This window comes from Haemaphysalis longicornis, unplaced genomic scaffold (genome assembly GCF_048455015.1).
Source record: "Haemaphysalis longicornis isolate Haplotype H1 unplaced genomic scaffold, Haemaphysalis longicornis Haplotype H1 scaffold_12, whole genome shotgun sequence".
Lineage (NCBI taxonomy): Eukaryota > Metazoa > Arthropoda > Arachnida > Ixodida > Ixodidae > Haemaphysalis > Haemaphysalis longicornis.
The window spans coordinates 97,427,929-97,448,984 of NW_027526225.1; the positions used below are offsets into that span (position 1 = coordinate 97,427,929).

The 21,056-nt window shown below is 47.2% G+C and overlaps 1 protein-coding gene across 1 annotated transcript in view; it reads left to right on the top strand.

Annotated features, from left to right (window-relative positions):
* Positions 1 to 1,015: 1,015 nt before the first annotated feature.
* Positions 1,016 to 21,056, top strand: part of LOC144163045 (gamma-aminobutyric acid type B receptor subunit 2-like) — a 376,861-nt gene continuing 356,820 nt past the window's right edge. The window contains exon 1 of the mRNA XM_077693831.1: positions 1,016 to 1,417. Within this exon, the coding sequence (XP_077549957.1) occupies positions 1,082 to 1,417 (336 nt within the window). The 5' untranslated portion in view covers positions 1,016 to 1,081. The remainder of the gene's footprint in view (positions 1,418 to 21,056) is intronic.

Sequence of the window (21,056 nt, forward strand, 5' to 3'; positions counted from 1 at the left end):
GTGTAAAACCGACAATATATGAATGCCCACAGTAACAGAACGACTGCGGGCAGGTGCAATGCGAAGACAGTGCAGTCCGAGAAATCGGTGTAGATAGGATAGCAGAAGGTTCGGAGGGGAATTAGGGGTTCACAGTATCCGGGACGGAGGTGGTTGGGAGGTTTTATTTACTTGGATGATCGTAAAATTGCAAAATGTCATGCTCCAAGCCATGGCTAGCTGTTACAGTATAGCTGCTTAACTGGTTCGATGAGATGGCCTTCATTCTGCAATTGGCTTCAGTGGGGTTGCGATAATGAAGAGGAGAGACACATTATCCGGAACAAACTGTGCACCCGAACATCACATGACAGCGACACGTGCCCCGTTTTTAGTTTGCGCGATGTGTGCTTTCCCTAGATGGCTCAATATTGTCTCTTACCGCAAACATCGAATTTTTACTAGAAGCATTCAAACAAAAGCTCGAAAGTGCGCAATCCCCTTTAAGAAGATGCTATGATCATTTGACAGCCGACGTTGCTGCCGTCATCTTGGCTGCCAGCATAAAATGCATTCGTTTATCAAATATAAAGAAACATCACGAGCTTGTGTTCGAAGAACAACCTAGACACCGAACGCAGCTTTCGCATGACCACCTTTGAACTGCACCACGTCGTACCCGCAGCTTGCGACGTGGTCGGGGTAAACCCGTAAGAAGGGCGGCAAGCATTCCTCTCGAAATAAGGAATAACGAGCGCAAGGTTCATTTCCTTTTCTCGCACGAAATACGCAACTGTCAGGACGCCCGGAACGTGACTTTCGGCACCTTTCTCCCCAGACTTCTTCTCCCATGCCCGAATCCGTTCCCCCCGGCGGGTAAAGACCAGGCTGAGACGAGTCGCATCTAAGAGGAACCGGCGGCATTCGGCGTCACCGGTGCGCGGAGCGTGAAGGGGGGAGGGGGGGGGGGGTAAGAAGCAAAGGGGGGGAATCCGGGCCCGGGCCCCCCGTGGCGGCGCCTGGCGGCGCCGGGGTCCGCGCTCCGCCGGCCGGGGCGCCGCAGTGCGCGGCGACGCTGTGCCGGTGCGCGCGCCGGTCGGGAATGCGCGTGGCACTGGTGCCGCCGCTGCTGCCTCTGCTTGTGCTGCTGGCGGCGGCCGCTGCACCGCTGCTTCGCCGGAACGGCCACCGGCTCGTGGGCTCGTCCAACTCGTACGCGGGCTTCTTCCTCGACCAGGAGGAGGAACATGTGTCCGACGCCACGACGGAGCCCGAAGAGTTGCTCATCGCCGGCTTCTTCCCCACGACGCTGAACCTGAGCGAGGGCGCCATCGGCCGCGGTGTCGTGCCGGCCGTCAACCTGGCCCTACGACACATCAACAGCAGCCCGCACTTCCTGCCGGGCTATCGCCTGGACATCATCTGGAACGACACTCAGGTCAGCCGCCGCCGCCGCCGCCGTCGATGGTGTGCCTCAGGGACGCGCGCTGTGTCCGCTGCTTTTGATCGGGTGCCGGTCCGCGCGCTGTGCACGGTCGTGTCCGAACGTCGGGCCGCGCGAATGCATTTCAGCGGCGTTTGCATGGAAGGATACGGAAGTGTCCCCGTCATTGGCTACGCGAAGGAGCTAAAGGCGTGATATTGCACCCTCGAAGGAAAACGGAAGCAGCGAGCGTTGTTAAACAACTAGCGCCAGTGCATATATGTAGGAGAAAGTGCTCTCATATCAGACGCGTCGCTCAAAGTCTGCGTACTTCGTTGATACACTCATTCCGGGTTCTGTTCTAAGTGCATGCTTTCCCTCATTCTCAAAGACTAGTTCAATGGTACTTTATCAATGTTTACCAGTAAGGCCGTTGGAAAGTTGAATTTTATACGTTGATAAACATTTCCAAGCTTAACTTAGCGCATTTGGCAATGTTGATGAAAAAAATTTAATAGCCTTTATCGTCGAGGTGACGAATACATGACGGCGAGGTCACGTATCTACTGCTACCCACTCGAAACAAGAACCAGCGGACGCGTGCTAATAATTGGCGCGAAGTGATAGCACCATGTACTCCATAACTTCTGCGCACACGCCTACATGCACACGCCAATAAGGGTTTGGAAGCCCTTGTCTCACATTTTTGTAGCCCGTTGCTAGCCTTAGCACGAGAAGGGGTGAAAGAAACTGTTGGTGCATTCAAAATCTGCAAAAATCAGACCGTCTGTATATTGAGAACGCGTAGATGCGAAGCACTGAACAATTACGTTTTCTACACCATTTGAATACATATCTACTTTCACTAGCATATATGAACACAGAAAAGAAGGCCGTAATCATGCATTCATTGCAAAACTTCGCTTTCGATGCGTCAGTAAAGACGCGCATTGCAGAAATACCGGGCTCCAAATTCACGTTTAGCAAACAGTGCATTCCGTGCTGAATCTAAGTACGTGGGTCGGTTTCCATTCCCGTGTTCTGCGGAAGCGGGCTGGGCTGTTTACGGCAGGTTGCACACGCACTTTTGGCAGAACGTCCAAGCGAAGCGAATATCAACTGCCGCGCCGACGATGAACCGGTGTCAAACACCGCGTGATATCGTTTTATCCAAAGAACACAAATAGCAGCGCTAACAGGGACGACCCAGTGTCAAAAACTTAAAAAGAAGGATGAAGCAACATTTTTATAGCGCGGAGCCATCGCTCGTCTTTCCAACAGATATCACGAAGCCAAGCACGCATGCGCATTGCTTCTACTGGGGGCACAGGAGTCTGTATAGTCCTAACCGCGCGGTCTTCGAATGGCAACCTGTCGTTCTTAGCACCTTGACTCTACAAATGGTTTAAATGAGTAGCTACACTTAGACAAGTAAATTGTTATTATGTTAACTTCTTTTATACACTTCCTTCATTTTGTGTGTGTGTGTGTCGGGGGCGATTAATGGAGGGTTACTTCGCCGAAAGTAAATGCATTATTTTCAGTGGCACCACCAGAGCAATGCCTGATACACCTTTGCAAATGGTCATACTCACCCAAGAAGCAGTGCGAGGAAAAGTGTAGTTTTGTTTATTGAGAAAACGGGCGACATCCTGTGCTTTCCAATGAAACTGCTTTTCAACGTCCTTCTTATAAGTAACGCCGTCGACAGAGCGTAGAAAAGATATAAGATATGGCACCTGTACTATCGCTCTCACTGTGATCTACATCGCTCATTAGTATTTAGGCGATTATATCGTCAAAACAGTAACCTTTGGCGTTAACTTTACTACAAGGTTTGATTTATTAGGACGTCGTGCTTCGAAGGCGTACTTGATATTTAACCCCGGGTACCAGATGAAGGTTGTATAAAGTGGTGTATACTAATGAGCGTTGTAGGTCATAGCGAGCGCGAGAGTACTTTACTTTGATCTTGAGTGCAGGTTGAGCTAGCGAGGGACGCCTCTAATAAAGGCAAAAGAGGAGTCTGTAGCTACTTTTTCTTCTAAATAAAGTATTCACATTGTAAAGCTTCACTGGCGGTTTCTCTTCAGTAGTAGCGGCCAGTGTATCAGTGACTGCGCCTTACGAGAAAAACAGCGTTTGTTGGATGACGAAATTAACTTCCTCAGTTTAGAAACTAGCGATTGAAGCAGAAACTTATCCCCTTCTTTGTTACAATTCCCTTGGATATTTTTGCGAGGTAGGATATGGCAGCAGAAATTGTAGCCAAATAGGAAGGGGAGTACTCTCAAAACAAGAGACAGCCACAATCAAACAGACATGCCAACGCTTACGACCAAGCAGAACCGGTTGTTGCTGGCGTCGCTACGACTACGCTTGCGTGGCCTATTTACGGTCTTTTACCCCGACGAAGCATTTCTTTGGCAAGCTTGAGTCGTGTTTAGCAACCCCAGCCAGGAAGAGCTTCGAAATCTTATCTGAGCTCGCTCGACTGGAGCGCCCGCGTTCATTGGCCTTCCGGGCGATGCCCAGCAGGAAGCATTCGAAATCTGCAACCAGGCAACAGCGACGTTTTTCGCGGGAGAATGATTACATTCGCGACAGAATCCTGAAAAGCGGTGTACGTTCTGACTTCTGTACGTTCACGGGTTGCTTCAAATAGCCTAAGGTTATGTAGTGGCACCTTTGAGAGAATTTGAGCATCAAGAGTTGCGGTAACTTTCAACTCCTTCATTAGGACAACAGCAGTGTACAAACTTTCCAGCTCCTTTTGTACTGTAAGCAGAAACCTCTACTGGCAGAGGCTCACGAATTCAAAAGATGACAGAAAGACAAATGCATGACAATGTGACGCTAAAATGGCTGGCGTTGATGTAGTAGCTCGTAGTGTAGTAACTAAAAGCTAGTACCATAATATTTCGCCTAAAGAATTATGTACAGTACCCTATGTACAGTACCCTATGTACCCTATAATTGATAGTCCTAGTTTTTACAGAGCTTGTCGCCATGAAATACCCGTTACACAAACTGTGACTGTCAGTGTTTAACGCAACGCAGCGCTCTTCAGCTGCACAATCCAGTGCGAAGATAATCGTATTTCAAACCTGCTGTCGAGATTGGAAGAGCACGAATAAGCTAGCGCCATTTTGTGTTGCCACTCTATTTCATGATGCATCTCCTACAAGGATTCACGTGTTAAGCAAAAGAAAAAAGGTCAACGTTTCCCGAGCTGTGGCAGGATCAGCATTTTCTTCTACAATGAGCAGCGCCTTCAACTAACTACGTGGTGTCGAGTTAGCTTGCTCACCCAAGCTAGCCTGTGTATTTGCTTCAAGCGTACAACAATGTAGAAAAAATTGAATGATATCATAACACTATCATGTATTTACGTATATCCGGTCTCCTTCCTATGCGTTGAACGCTTTACGATGATAGTTTTAGGTAAGGTGCTTTAAGCCGCGCTGTAATGGAGTGCGTGGGTCGCTTCAGCGGCGCACCTTGCGTTACGATGGAAGCGTCGTGTCGGTGTTATCGGCAGCAGCTGCTGCGATGAAGCCGTGAAACACACGGTCGGAAAAATAAAATCTCACTTCCGCTTCAGCTAAGCTTGAAATAGCGTGGGATGCACCATTTTCGAGACAAGAGCGGGCTGTACGGCACCTCCACACGCGAGAACCGGATTGTTTGTGAATTCTGTCGCTGTAAACATGTCGGCACTGCCTGGATTGGGTGAGAAGTTTGCCACCGTCAGTCACGGTGCGCGCCGGACACCGTAAAACTCTAGAATAAAAGGTTGGTGGAAGACTTCCGTTCGACAGGAACCGGTGCTCAAAGCTCTATTATGGAGTTCTGCTGGCGTCACGCATTGTACCTAGCAACGAAATATCATATACGTTGTTTTAGTTCTCCAAAATTGCAGCTGCTTACTTTTTAGTTAAGAAAAACAGAGCTGCACTGAAGGGAGTGCATCCAATCGAATAGGGGTGTTACTCTGACCTGCAAGTTTCCTTCTTAAGGGCCGACGATAGAGGGGGGCAAAGTGAGATTGCGTAAAAATTTAATTCCCGTAAAAAGTTACAGTGAATGAAAAGAAGGCCGATGGGACCTTGCAGTCCTTAATATCTACATTTTCAGTACCTTAAAGAGATGTATGAAGTGCATGCCCAACGCGCAGCTTTTTTTTTTTTTTTCGAACGCCGTCTTACTAAGTGTGAGGTTACTCGGGAAATTTCTCGCCGTAGTTTTGTTTAGGCCGTCACGGGTAAACAAAATTTTTCGTAACCTTGTTCTTCCGCGATAACTGTTAGGCGAGAACAGCAACAACAACAAAAAAATCAGCGTAATGATTTCTGTACCCCTGATAAATATGTGAATGTTAAACCACTGATTGCGTTGTTGGGGTTACTTATTAAGCAGCCCATGAGGACACCCAATGCTTAGGGCTCCTTGATTTGCTTCAACATCAAAGTTTTACAATTTGAAGCAACATGTGCAACGCACCGTGCGTTGAGTTGAAAGGCACCAGAGTGGAATACGGTGTTATATTGTTTTTTTTTTTTGTATTCAGACCTAGTGTGGGACGTGGGCACGGAGGTGCTAATAGTTCGAATGCTTAAGAAAACGGCATTTGCAAGTGAAACTAAGATCTCAGGTTCAGGAAGAGAAAGATGACTCCATCGGCCTTAACTCGTTTACTACTGCATAAATGTAACGCGGCCTGCAGAAGTTCTACACCAACTTACTCGAAGCCAATATTGTTATAGAGTGAACATTCACCTAAGTTTTTGTGTCGGTTAAAGGAGCAGAGAAGATGGTCTGACGGTAGAAAAAAAAGAATCTTGCATAATAGTATATTTTGGCACCTTTACATCTCCCACAAAAAATTAACGGATACATTGGTAAATCATCGGTGGGCTGGAAACCATTCTCCCCATAAAATCAGGAAAGCTGCATGACCCTTGGGCATTCCGTTGGTAGCACGTGTTAACACCGACCTGTATGTCACGTTTGCAGATGTGAAACACCTGGAATACAGCTGTGCCTTGCAGTACTCCTTATATAAACACAGGACATCAATAAAGAAAGGACAGGCATTTGGTTTAAAGGACTCTTTATTGGGGAATAATTTCTTAAGTGTTCCCGACTTTATTTTTCGTGTCCTTACGTGGATTACGGTGGGCCTTTTTTGAAGTACGTGGGCCGCTGTCAAATGAGGGATCGAACACCACTTCGTTGTAATAATGCCACCACAGATGGGATTGCAAAATAATGCCAGGGTTCGCAATCTCTGGGACTTCATTAATGCCCTTACAGCAGGATTGCGTGTGCATTGCTGCAAGTGCAATCCCAAATTCCGCGAATATCTCGCTTGTACGCGAGTGGTTCCCGAATTACACAATATGAGACCTTCCAATCGGTGCTGACGCGGGGAATGTATCCTGGCTAACGTAGTGAACCGAACATGCTTATATGATGTCTCCACTGAATCACTGGCATGTATATGAGTGCAGAATTCCGCCTACGGGTATACATAAAACTTGCGTTTGTATAGCGCCGATAGCGATGTCAGGCGGTATGCTTTTGGGCAGAGGACGCATTGATGTGTATACCACGCTCCCGCCGCGGTCGCTCAGTGGCTAAGGCGCTGTGCTGCTGAGCACAAGGACGCGGGATCGATTCCCGGCCGCGGCGGCCGCTTTTCTGATGGAGGCGAAAAGCAAAAACGCCCACGTGTACGAGATTTCGGCGCACGTTAAAGATCTCCAGGTGGTCGAGAATGACACTGCGGCGCGCCTCTTCGCCTGCGCATCGTCGGCGCGTTAAACCCTACGATCAAATCAAATCTGGTTTATACGACGCAGCGAAAAGAAAACGTGTACGCCTCGTTAGTCTGTTTGAATGCCCTGCGTAGATGGCCAGAATGTAGCCCAAGTTATCCTATTTAATAAAGCTTGCCGTCACCTTTTTTTCTGAGAAGAGAGGCGTGACGGTTGCCAGAGTGCTTGAAAATTCCCCAACAGATTGGCGTAACTCTATGCAGATTTTTGCCTGTAATCACAAGGCTTTCCGAAAATGGTGTATTGATCTCTGAATATATTTTATCCGAACTAATGTCACGATCCATGAGTGACCTTCAGCTTCACTGCGGAATCCTTAACTTTAATTGGCCTAGAAGGGAGGCAACTCCACAAACTCTGTTGCAAAGGCACCTTCTCGGTCCGTGCTTATTATACTTTTCGCCGACATCTTCCCACGTTATTTAATTGTCAACCGCTCCGAAATAACTCTCTTTTATTCTTTCTATCTGCCTGTATAGTGAATTTTCTTTTCTTAAACATTGTTTCACAGCGCTGCGTCTGTCTTTTTATTGTGTTGTTTAAGTAAGTCCATGCAATTTCTTTTTGTTAACGCGGTGCACTCCAGTGTAACGTTTAAGTCAATTAGGTGTAATTCTATGAGTTACTCCGGTCATTCCTGGCATGTCTTTACTAGGGCAACCACAATGCAACTAAAGTGTAGCAACAACGCTTATAAACCTATGCAATTTCAGTCTGTTAAAAGTCTACGTCGTCAAGGGGAATTGTTATAGAAAAGGTTATTATTGCCTGTAGAAGACTGCGGCGAAACATGTTAATGCAGCATTTCCGCCAAACCAGCTACGTAGATTTCGTCACACGTACAGGGTGCGTTTTGATTTCCCGTTTAGACTGATTCGTTGCCGTCTTCGTGGACAGTCCGCCATGTTAAGCCCCGTTGCAATTCGAACAAAGCAGTCAACGAAGACTGCTTCGAAGAGACTGCATTGAAGTCAACAACGATGCAGGCTACCTTCCTGTCTAAACTAATAAATGACGCCAGCGCCAACTTTTTTGCGTATTATTGTTGTAACAAAAGCACTTGTTCTTTTATTGAAATAGTTAGTATAATTTATTAGTGCTGAAGATGGTTTTGTTTAGTTTGTAAATCACGTAGTGTTTGTAATTATAACGGTAATATTATTTACGAAACCTGTGGCGTGCGTTTCTCAACGTGTCTGCCACGAGGTTGTCGTCTGCGTTGGTGTTGCGTTGGGGACCGCTGCGCCGTTCCAAATCTTATTCCCTTAAACGTATAGTTAGACTGCTTCGTAAGCTGTCGACCAAGCTGTCCGCGAAATGGCACAGAGCCACAGCCTATTCTACAGCTAGAATTGATCCAAAAATATCTTCAGAACATTCACAGGAGTCTACGGCTTCCCTCTTTACCATAAGAGAATTATATAGTAACACGTATGAAAGTGAGTCTATGCTCCGCTCTCAGTCACAAAGCATCTGATTCGTGAGAGAGAGAGAGAGAGAGAGAGAGAGAGAGAGAGAGAGAGAGAGAGAGAGAGAGAGAGAGAGAGAGAGAGAGAGAGAGCTCTTTATTAGAAGAAAGCAGAGAGGTCTGCAGGCATGTATTCGCCAACATGCTACTCTGCGGGGAGGGGTGAAGGGAATAAAGGCCCTAAAGGATGCATGGCGAAAGAGAGGGAAAAAAAAAGAAAGAGGTAAAAAAGAAGGCAACATGGAGTGCTCCGTAGGTCACGTAAAAGTCCAGGTGGTCTCACAGGATGACGATGTATAGTTCTACATTGTCTCTGCGATGCCGATGTCGTGTAAATAATCAAACAGTGCATCTAACGCTTTTCGCTGGGATGACGGAGATGACCATGGTCCAAGAAGAGCTTTCAATGATAAAAGTCCGTTGTTGAGGCACTCAATCTTCTTGGGGAGGTAGTTCCTTTCCTGGTTGTACGCCGAACAGTCTAATAAAATGTGTTCAACAGTTTCTGGCAAACCACAGTTATCACAACAAGGGCTTGTGGTTTGACCTAGGCGAAGTCGGTAGTACTTCGTAAGTGCTGCGCGGAGGCGCAGCCGATGGTAGAGTGTCTCAAGTCGACGTGGGATTCGCTCTGGGAGCCTCATTCTCAAGTCAGAGTCCATATGGTACAGAACAGGGTGATGAGTTTCGGGAAAGGTCCAGAGACGGTTTCGTTGCTCTAAGGCAAGCTGCTTCGCTAGCGCTGCAGCCTCGTGCTTTGTAAAGAAAATTTTCCTTACATTGCGCAGTTGTAGCCCTCTGCGAGCCGCCTCATCTGCTTTCTCGTTGCCGAGAATGCCACAATGTGCGGGTATCCATTATAAGGTCAGCCGATGCACAGCGACGTAGGCTAGATGGTGCAGGTAGGTGACGTCGCGGTATACATGGTCGTGAAGGCTCAAGCAACTGGCGTGCCGTAGGGTTTGCAGCGCTGTCTTCGAATCCGTGAATATAGCCCATTCTGCTGATGGCTGACGAATAATGTAGCGCCGGGCTTGCTTAATCTCATGAAGCTCGGCCGAGAGAGAGAGAATAAACGTTTATTTAAATCAACAGGGGGGATTGTGCTGAAGCTTGAAGGAGGCGTCCTCAGACCAGGATGCCTTTAGCGCGGGCAGCATCTACAGCCCTTTGAGCCAGCCGAAGCTGGTCGTCCAGGCTGGTGCTCGCCAAAGCGCTCTCCCAAAGCTCGACAGTGGAAAGTTGCAGGTTGGGAGGAATCAGTGGAGATTGGTCACATCATCCGACCATATGGCGTAGCGTTCCGGGTTCTCCGCAAAATCGGCAAAGCGGGGAGTTCTGTCGGTCGAAAAGGTGAAGCCGGATAGGATGGGGGAATGTATTAGTCTGGAGAGCACGTAAATGACGTTCGTGCTCTCGGGGTAGAGATTTGTGTGGGGGAGCGAGTGTCTGACGCGACAGCCTGTAGTGCTGCGTGATCTCGGCGTAAGAGGTCAAGGGCTGCATGCGCTCGGGTTCGGCAACGCTGCTGTCGGCGCCCGCTCGGTGGGTCAATTCTCCAGCGATGGCGTCCGCCGCCTCGTTTCCAAAGATACCGTGATGTGCGGGAGCCTATACAATCCTGATTAGCCTCTTGAGGGGCTGCTGCTGAATGATGCGTAGAGTTGTTGTGTGAAGGCGTCCCCTAGCGAAATTCCGACAAGCCTGCTGCGAGTCGGTGACAATGACCGCTGCATGGCCGACGTGGATGACGTTGCACGTTCAAGGCGGTAAGACAGCGCTTGGCCGGTTGACGAAACGTAGACGCCCGATGCACTACTGTGAGGTGTAGATGAACCGTCCGTAAAAATGTGGGCCATTTGTGAATAACGGCCACTGACGTGGGCAAGCGCGAGTTGAAGGAAACAGAATTCAGGGAGTGTTTTCTTTGAGTTGACACCAGGTATGTTGAGTTTTATGCACACGGGTGAGAGTGTCCAGGGGGGGAAATCAGACGGAATGAATGGTTGGTCGCGCTTGGGATGGTACAGATACGTTAATAGAGTTTATCATCTCTGCGAAGCTGCAGCGTAGTTGTGCACATGAAATGCAACAAATATGTAACGGTTTTTGTGACGGTTGCTCTTAACTTAGAACGTTTTAAGATATTTGTTTACAACTCATCCAACTAGGTCAATCGTGTTGGCGTTATCTCTGCTTTCTCACGCCATCACACAGACATGAAAGAGCGCATGTAGGAATTCTTGCATTTTTTTTCATAGAAAGCAGATGAAGGAATGATGTTACCCTGCACTTCTGTCATCGTCATTCGGATGTACCAAAATTGATCCAAAATTTTTCGCATCTTCAAAGACGTCTACGGCTCCTCTGATTACCATAAGAGAGTTGTGTAGTAATGCGGTAAGACGAATTTGATTTGTTGATGATGATATTTCGATTTTAATGGCACAAGGCCAACTAAGGGCAAAGAGCGCCAAACAGAATTTGATTTGAATGCCGATTTCATTCGTTCAAGAGTTTCTCGACGGAACGCAACTCAGTTTATAAATGATGATGAGTCCTTCACATGCATGTTTCCCGAGCGGCGTTCGAACTGGACGATACTTACTCGTTAGCTTATGGGCCGTTCATTTTTCTCAGTTGAGACACTATTACCAGTAAAGCATTTATTCACATGACTGCGACCAAACTGACTCTAGATTTAAAGTACCACGCTATCATCGCCACACCGTTAGTGGGTGAGCGCCGTTTAAGCGTTCAAAATCCGCGTAAATGCATAGCGGCCTCAAAATTTCAAATGGATGCGCATAACCGAAAGCTGAAGAAAATTTTCATTGGGTGCGACCTTTGGAATTGATTGAATGAAAATGCAGTTATGTGCCGACCTGACATTCTATTGTCGGAGACGCGCCTTGAGGCCACTGAAGGGGGTATGTACCGGAAGGGGGTATGTTGCGCTAGAAAGACCAGTGTCCGAAAGGGGCCAGTTTCCGAAGTTGACCCTAAGTTACGCTTTCAGGTCCAACGTCCTTAAGACTGCTTCACGCGCAAAAAGTTCGACGTGCTTTGTGCCTTTTTGGGTTAAACGTCAAGGTTACCTAACGTTAATGTTACCGAACCTTAAGGCTTAATACAATCCCATGATGGGTGACGGCTATTAAGTCATACTTACGGAGAGAAAAATAAAAGACGAGGGATATAACGAGGAAGAAAGCAAAGGGAAAGAGGAACTCGGTAACCTAACTCACGGAGAAGTGCCGCTCACGCGCTCAGAACATAAGTAAACTCGTAGGTGCGCCCCTGGTCTGATTTGTTTGTTCTTAAAGCGAAACTTTTTATCTCTCACTGGTGGATTACGTCGCGTCCAAAACGTACTACAGCAAAGCCAACTTTTAATGACGACGATGATGAACGTGGGTGTAGTAAAAAAAAAAAAAACTCTACCTCTGGTTGGAATCGAACCTCGGTTTCTCCCGTTATGAAGCCGACGTCTATGCGACTGCGCCATCTCGATAAGACCGAAGAAGTTTGGATTAGGAGAGGGGTGCATGGACACGCAAAATTAGGCAGAAAAATCACGCACGTCTCCGTATAACGACGACGATGGCAGAACGCGAGGCTTTCTTCGTGCTAAATCAAAGGGCGAAAGGTCAAAGTCAGTGCCGCTGCGCTCCAAAGTCTAAACTGCGTGCGAGTCAAAGTAAAAGCCCCAAGAGTCAAAGTCGAGACCGTCTACGTGTCAAAGCCCAAATTCCGACGACAACCAAGGAATCCCTCACGAGGAATCTTCGCGTTCAGTCATCCTCGTAGTGAGACGGAGGGGTGAATGGTCTTAATTTTGTTTCGTATACACAAGTCCTTCTACAAAACAACGACATTTTTTTTTTTCTGATTTTGTAAAAGGATTATGCAAAAGCCATTACTCTAGTTATCTATGATGGGAAAAGCATCACATATCAATACTCATATTATTACCTACTAGAAGGCGCCTACCCACATCTTGCACATGCCGCTGCTTCACAGTTCACGACCAAATACCTCATGTCAGTGAGACTGGAGCGCGCCCTTTCGAATTGCATTTGCGTGATTGCTTAATACCCCACCTGCGAATGAGAAAAATCGCGTACTGCCGATTCTCTGTGCACGCGTGCGCGGTTTCAGCTTGTTGCACCGGAACCACTGAAATTCTAGCAAAGATGCTACATGCATGACTGGCATGGATTTATCTACTTTTCTTTGGTTACAAATCCTGGAATGCCAGTGGGCGCATCACGATTGGCGTATCTACGAAATTCTCCGCATTAAAGAGGCCACCCTACAAAAGTTATTGAAAGTAAAAAAAAAAAAAAACTCCTGCTAAATGGGTACTTTTAATCGGCCTATAACCTGTTTTTTGTAAAGAAATCAGAAGTCAGGGATGAAGACGATCGGAGCTGGATAGGTGTTGTATGTTATGAAGAATTCTTTTTAACGTCCACGTTTCTTTTACCTATTTTTGCTGGTTATCTGTGTGCGCGCGAGGATCAATAAATGTCTATAAAGGGTAGCTTGGGAGTGCAATCAATATTTATAACTACGGGCGGATAAACAAGCGAACACATTTTTCTCGTTCGGCCGGGTTTCGCCAAAATGTGCGGCTTCGAATGCTACAAGAGAGTCCTATTTTTCGCACCTCTAATTCGGCGAGCATCCCAGCGACTCGACTTTCCCTACGGCGTTACCTTTCTTCCCCCAGGCCCGTGCCGTCTGACACCTGCACGTGACCCCGCAGGCGTCGCTGTCTTCGCCGCTTTGAAGTAGTCGCGAAATGATTCGCTAATGCGGCGAAGCCGCTCTTTACGATCCGTCTTCCTACGCGCACCTGCATCGGGACAACGTGTTAGCGGCCCTCGTAAGCGCAACAGTGCGCGTTTTACAGCCGCAACGCTAGGCCAGGTGAACGTGAACGAGGGATGGAGAACGAGACAGAAAGAGAAAAGCAAGAAAAGTCGTGATGAAGGAAGGAACATATTGTCTCACTCTTCACCTTGCGCGAGGCGGTCGTAAAGGTGGAAGCGCCACGAAAACGGGGCATGTCAGACCGTAAAGGCCTCGGCACCTCGCCCGCGGCACTCAGAGACAAAAGCCGGGAGGTTAAAGAGAAGAAGAAAAAAACTACACGCCTTAGCGCCTCGTTCTGTTGAACTTTTGTTGCCGATTACTGCTTTGCTTTCACCCCGACGTCAATCTAAAATTCTTGCCTGGGGCCGTTATAATTTTGGCGCCGAACTTTATTCAAAATGTGGCTCTAGATTGAGGAATAAAAAAATGGTGAGCTTCCTGCGCAAGGTGTGAATATTACTTCTGGCGGCGAGCGAGGTCATGTTGATAAAGGCAGCGTTTAGCAGCGTTTTTATTCTGTGCGGTAGAAACGCGTGGTAAATGTGACGTTCGACGATACCCGGCCGTACGTGAGTGACGAGGACGCCGCAGGTGTGCGCCGCGATGTAACGAACGGTGTTATTAAAACCTGCCGGTACTTGGGTAAGGCTTACGGTGTTTAGAGTCTTTTTAACACGCAAGTGTTTTATTCCGGGATTCACGAAGGTTTCACTTACGTCTTATCCGTCACAGACGTGACGGCAGTACAACGAAGCAAGTGGCCTCTAAAGGGTGCACCCCTGAAAAGAGGGTGTTCTTACGAGCAAGCAACCTTTAGTACTGAAGAGACGTTATACATCGGGTTGTTCGTTCTCGCGTTTTATATTTTAACACGAATGTGCTTTATGCCGCGATACACCAAGATTTCACTGATGTCATATCCGTCATGGAAATGAGGCCGGTACACCTCTGCTGCCAGCAGGACATCGCTTCCCAAGCACACCCACAAGACAGCCACCGACCCGCAAATCATGTTCACCTGCAGATTTTACGGCACATTTCACTTTCGTGTTTTACCGATTCCTATGACAGAGGAATCAACCACCTTTTTTTTTCTTCATACCCGCTCTGCTCAAAAAGGTTCTGTTCAATAGAAAAACTGAGTTAAAAAATTTCAAACTAAGGTAAGGCATGGTGGTTATTATAGATATCGATCAGACGTCACGTTAAAAAGTGATCCGTTCACCTTGAATGCAGAAAATGAGAGTTTGTACACCTTTTTTTGCTTGAAATAAAGAAAGTTATGATTCCAGCTTCCGTCGTTAAACACTTTCGGTCGCAGAATCTCGATAAAAAGGAAAACCAACGCCCCTTCGTCTAACGACAAAAATGGTTGAAATGCTCAACCTTTTCGCTAGGCATTCGTTCGCTGTAGTTGGGGTTGTAGGGGTACACAAAGTTTTTGGACGGGACGGTCGCCATCAGTGAGACCAAGACAGCTTCGCTTTAAATCCTAACTGCTTCGAACCTGTCGGAGTGGCGCAATGAAATAGACGTCGGCTTCAGAATGCGAGGGACCCAGGTTGGATTCCGAACACGGGAAGCATTTTTTCCTTGAGACGCGTGAGGGGCCCGGGTTATTATCATGGTTATGTGAACCTTCTGTGTAGAGTTGGCTTTCCTGCCATGCGTTTTGGGGACGGGACGGACGCCATTAGTATGGCATAGAAGGCTTCGCTTTAAAAATAGTGTAAATTATCCCACAAGCCACACTATGCGGAATTGATTTTTATTGCTCTCTAATTTATACAACATGCTTGGATCAGAATCTTACTAGAGATCCTTCAGTAAGTTTCGGAACCTTTCAGTCGCTGTCAGAACAACATGACGACTCGCAAAGTTGATATTTAAGCTATCTTAAAGAAATTGGTGTTTTCGAGTACCTTCATGAGGGACTGATTGTGACAGCAGAAAGACTATCAAAAACTTGCAGGCAACAGGCGGTCAACTTGATACGCCCACTCCGGCATTAAAGCCATAAAGGTGCAACAAAAATTTGAGCGATTTGTGCTTTACGGCGACATTTACATGAGCTCTTGTGGCATATTTCTTTTGAACTTGTCGTTGTGCTGTTGTGTGATATTTCTGCGACTACACATGCGCTAGTTTTCCCAGTCACCCGTTTTTCTTTAAACGAGCTGCACCGCATGCAGACTCTACTTGCTGTAGAGTACCCTATAAAGGCAAGCATTAAGAGGGCAAGCGCTTCCGGGTTTCACAACCCTTGACAACCCGATTGTCCTCCACTGGACGGGAAGAGAGAGAAATAGTTATTTATTGGAGAGTTTAGCTCCAACCCAAACAGGAGCTGGCTACTCCAGGCATTGGAGTATACAAAAGGTACAATATATGCCCTAAGGAACCACAAGGGGTTAGATTATTAAGTACATTGAAACAGCAGCGGTCCTTACAGCAGTGGAATATAGCAAAAAAAAAAACTTAAGAGAACTATACACATTTATATACAGACAACATCCACGACGCGACACAGATAGTTTCGCCAATATACATAACACCCTTGTGTGTTTCCACGCCCATTTCAAAGCGTTTCAGAGGAAAGTGCACTCATTTAATAGTGTTCACACATCTTCGTCATTTGAAAAAATTCCCTTAAGGCAAGGAAGGCTTTCGTTTGGTTGCGTACATTGTCCCACGGGCCCAACAGTTTCAGCAAGGATAGGGGTGTCCGAGATAGCAGGTTAAGCTTATCACTTAGCTTTTTCCGATCGGTCGCATATAGAGGGCACTCAAGCAGGACATGATGCACATCTTCAGTTTGGTGTCCACAAGCACAGCAGGTGTCATCAGCGAATCGAATACGGTAAAGAAATTTCTTGGTGTAGGCCACGTCAAGGCGAAGGCGATGTATTAACGTGTCGACGGAACGACCCAGATGAGACGCACACGGGTATGTAAGGTACGGGTCCACTTGGTATAACAGCGATGAACGATATTTATCGGTCAACCTGGTTTCCAAAGTAATGTGTGTCCTTAGTCTTTTCAAATAATTTTTAACATCACCTCTGGTAAAAGGCACGGCGCTACACGTGGAATTTGAATGAGCGGTTGCTGCTAGTCGGTCAGCTCGTGAATTTCCTCTTATTCGAATGTGCCCGGGAATCCACTGAAATGTTATTTCCTGAGTTTTTTCTATTTCAGTTGCCATCACATCACAGATGTGTCTTGCCAAGATATTGTGATGACTGTAAGCCGCAATTGGATTTAGGGCTTGAAGAGCCGCTTTTGAATCTGTGAGAACTGCCCATTTAGTCGGTGAAGTGATTGTAGCGATAAATTTGACTGCAAGATATATTGCGTAAAGCTCTGCAGCCGTCTACGATGTAGGGTGCGAGAGCTTGACCCTCTGATCGATGTGAAGACTCGGTATTGTGAAAGCTGATGACGACGAGGTGGTTGTCGACGATCCATCGGTATATGTATGCACATAATCAGCATAACGTTCATGCATGTAATTGAGCGTCATGTGCCGTGCTGCCACTGTAGATATAGATTGTTTTTTGGGCATCCCGGGGATATCAGCATTGGTGTCAATGCAGGGAACAGTCCATGGAGGCGACCCAGTGCTGTGTTGCCATTGAGATACAGCGGGCAGGGCCATGACATCACCAAAGATGGCCTGATGAATTTTTGACGCTGAACGCTGTTGGAAACGGGAAACCAAAGGGTGCGAGTCATGCTGCGTAGTCAGGCGCAGGTAATGGCGTCGCACCTCCTGCACGCGCAAAGCATTTACGGGTGGCTCTCTTGCTTCCGCGAGAACCATGGTTCCCGACGTTGGCCTGGGCACTCCGAGGCAGAGACGGAGGCCTCTGGTAACCAACGCTTGCAGTCGCTGCTCTTGACGATTTGACAGGCCATGCAGAACAGGTATAGAATAGGCAACGGCCTGACGGACAAGTGCAGCATGCAGTCGAAGCATAGCATCGGACGAACAACCCCATGGGGTTCCTGTCAGGTAACGCAAAACGTGGACTACACGTGATGCCCTTTCCTGCAGATAATCCATATGTCGGAACCATGTGAGCGATGTGTCAATGTATATTCCAAGAAACTTGTGACATTTTTCTCGAGGTATTTCCTGACCACCCATGGTGAGCCGTAATCCACGCAACTTCTTTCGCGTGAAAGCAAGCACGCCGGATTTCGTTGCAGAGACATCCATTCCTCGCGCACGTAGAAACTTCTCAATGCTATCAATGCCAGCTTGGAGGTCAGCTTGAATCGACAAGTAACAAGTACCGCTGCACCAAATGCAAATATCATCAGCGTAGATGCTTACGTGCAGCTGCGGGGAAAGCAACGCTGGCAACTTCGCCATTACAACATTAAACAACAGCGGACTTAGCACGCTTCCCTGAAGAACCCCTTGTTCCACTGCGTGCTGTTGGCTGTCTCCTTGACTGGTGCACATGTACACTCTTCTGTTCTTCAAGAAGTTCTCAATCCAACGAAGTATTTTGCCACGAATTCCCATTTCGACAAGGCCTTCAAGAATGTGGTAATGACTTGCGGTGTCGAATGCTCGACTAATATCCAGAAAAGCAGCTATTGTCATGTTTCCTTGAGAGCGCTCTTGTTCAATGGACGTCACCAGGTCTAGGACACTGTCCATAGTGCACCGATGTGGCCTGAATCCTGACATGCATGATGGAAAAGACCCAGATGTTTCTAAAAACCAATTTAATCTATAAAAGATTAGCCTCTCATATAGCTTGGCTACGCAACTGGCCAAGCTGACCGGCCGAAACGAGTCGATCGCTCGTGGTGATTTTCCTGGCTTAAGGAGAGGTACAATCTTCGATAACTTCCAAGACTCGGGGATGTCTTCAGAATTCCATAATTCATTGAATAAATGTAGCAGATGGATGGTCATGCGGGTACCAAGATTGCAAAGGAGAGCGTAGGTGACATTGTCTGGTCCAGCGGCGGCATTGCGGCGACTCCTTCGCAGTGCTTCTTCGAGCTCAGTCAGCGAGAACGCGACATCAAGCTCTGCGTGACATGATGTCCTGTACTTCTGGAATAATGACCTAGCGGCATTGCGAGATGTGATAAACTCATCACAGGCCATTGCCTTTGAAGGCCTCGTAATCCATGCACAAAATTCATCTGCAACAGCTGTTTCGGACAATCCTCTGTATAGCGCTAATCCTTGAAAAGGCATTCTTGCTGCCACAGGTGATCGAAGAGCGCGAATCGTATCCCACACTTTGCTTGTTGACGTCATCGGACATAAAGTGGCACAGAATGACCTCCACCTACGTTGGCCTAAAGACTGCAGTTCCTTACGCATTTTGATTAACGTTCTCTGTGCGGTGCGGTAAGCCGCTCAGCACGACGTCTAATTGCGCGCAGCCGTGCGTATTCTCCGTTTACACCAGCACTGGCGTTTGGAACAGGAATCCACTTGGTAACCTTTGCCATAGTGGATTTCACCACTTGTACGAAGGTGTCAATATTGCCCGCGGCATCTTCTGAGCAATCGTTATGAAAGCGGAAAAGCCCCCCAGTTTGTAATGCATGCCATCCTTGGCCTCTGCGCCAGGCAAATTCGGTGGTGTTGAATTAAGACAGGAAGATGATCGCTGCCGTGAGTGTCAGCATCGACACACCATGACGCCTCTGATGCAATGTCTGAAGAGCATTACGTCAAATCAAGCACACTACTGTAACCTACTCCTCTAAGGTACGTTGGTGTGCCGTCATTCAAAACACATAAGTTGTTACGCTCAATAATTTCCTCGAGTAATCGGCCCCGACTGCATATCCGCTGGGATCCCCATGATGGACTATGGGCGTTGAAATCACCGCATACAACAAATGGAGCTGACAGGTTTCTAAATAAAGTATTAAGCACAGATGAACTCACAGTGGTTTGTGGCTCTAGGTAGACACTAACGACAGTGAAAATGAAGGATGCACACCGCACTTTCACTGCAACGTACTCCGGTGATGAAGAGGTCGATGAGGACACGAGGGAAGAGGGTAAGTCTTTGCGCACACAAAGCATAACACGGCTGAGTCCATTTGCTCTCTTACCACGATACTGCACATAGTTAGCCAAGCGAAACTGGTCAGTCACTCGTGTTTCACACAAAGCTAGAACAGGAAAGTTATAATAGTGCACAAATTGACGAAATGCACTTGTCTTGTTGGCGAGTCCATTAGTATTCCATTGAAAAATAGCTGTCCGTTGGTAAGTGTTAGACATACCCGAGACACGGATCGGCAATGAAAGGGCGGGCCTGTGGTAGTGACAGCAGAGCTTGGATTTCTGGAAGGGAGTTAGCTTGTGGAAGGAGACGGGTGATCGAACGAAGTGCTAAAATGAGGATCCGTATAAGGGCCTTGTCAGATATTTCTTCATCAGACTGTGGAACTGTTGGCCTCTCCGGTCGTGCCGATACGCCTTGCGACCGCCGGGTATGTGTATCCAAGGGTCGCTGATGTGATGGATTCTCTATAGCGGTCAAGCCTGAGGTCACCGTAGTCGAGTTGGGTACCACATTCTTTGAACGAGGTGCAGGCCGGGGTGTCTGTTGTGACGAGTCAGCGGTGACTTCGGCATATGTTCCTCGCGATATTGACAGCTGCTGTTGAAAGGAGGCATTGCGGGAAATGTTTTAAGTACAGCGGGTATGCCCCCGATCAACGCCGTGCAGTATTACTGGTCAATTTTGACTGCGTAACAGCATAAAAATTACAAGAGACGCTTAAGACTTTATGTGTGATATGCAAAAAAGTATTTGTAGGTTTGTTGACAGCGGTGACGTTTAGCTTCCGCCGCGCGTTGTCCTAATTCATAAAAAATGAACCCGTTGACCAAAGTGCTGCCTTTAGTGACAGCATAGATATTGAGGTGGTTCCATATGAAGACCTCAAACCTTATGTGAGAAGTAAGGTGCGAGACCACTGGCAACTACTGTGGGATAATTAAATAAGTAATAAATTACATGTAACTAAACCTAAATTTGAAAAACCTGCTGGTGAGAATCATGCCAGATCCATATAAGTGGCTTAATGCAGACTACGAATCGGCCACACACGCATTACGCATTCATACCTGTTGACTGGCACAAACAAGTCACAGTGTCATCGACGTGGAGGCAGCTATCGGTCGTTCATATGCTGATAAATTGTAGGATGTGCAGCATTTAAAGGAAACGTCATTTTAACGAAGAACAAAGTTTACACATATATTATTCCCTTGCACCCTTCATTATTTCCTACAGACCATCCCATGTCTTACAAAACAGTTTTCAGCTACCTTGCAGATGTAGATTTTTTAAAACACATATACCTTTTATAACCTCACCTGTGTTCATGATGTGTTCCAAAACTATGACGGAACCTGGGTCTCTACACCTTACGTGCCTGCATTCACTGTTTTAATATTTCCCTATAC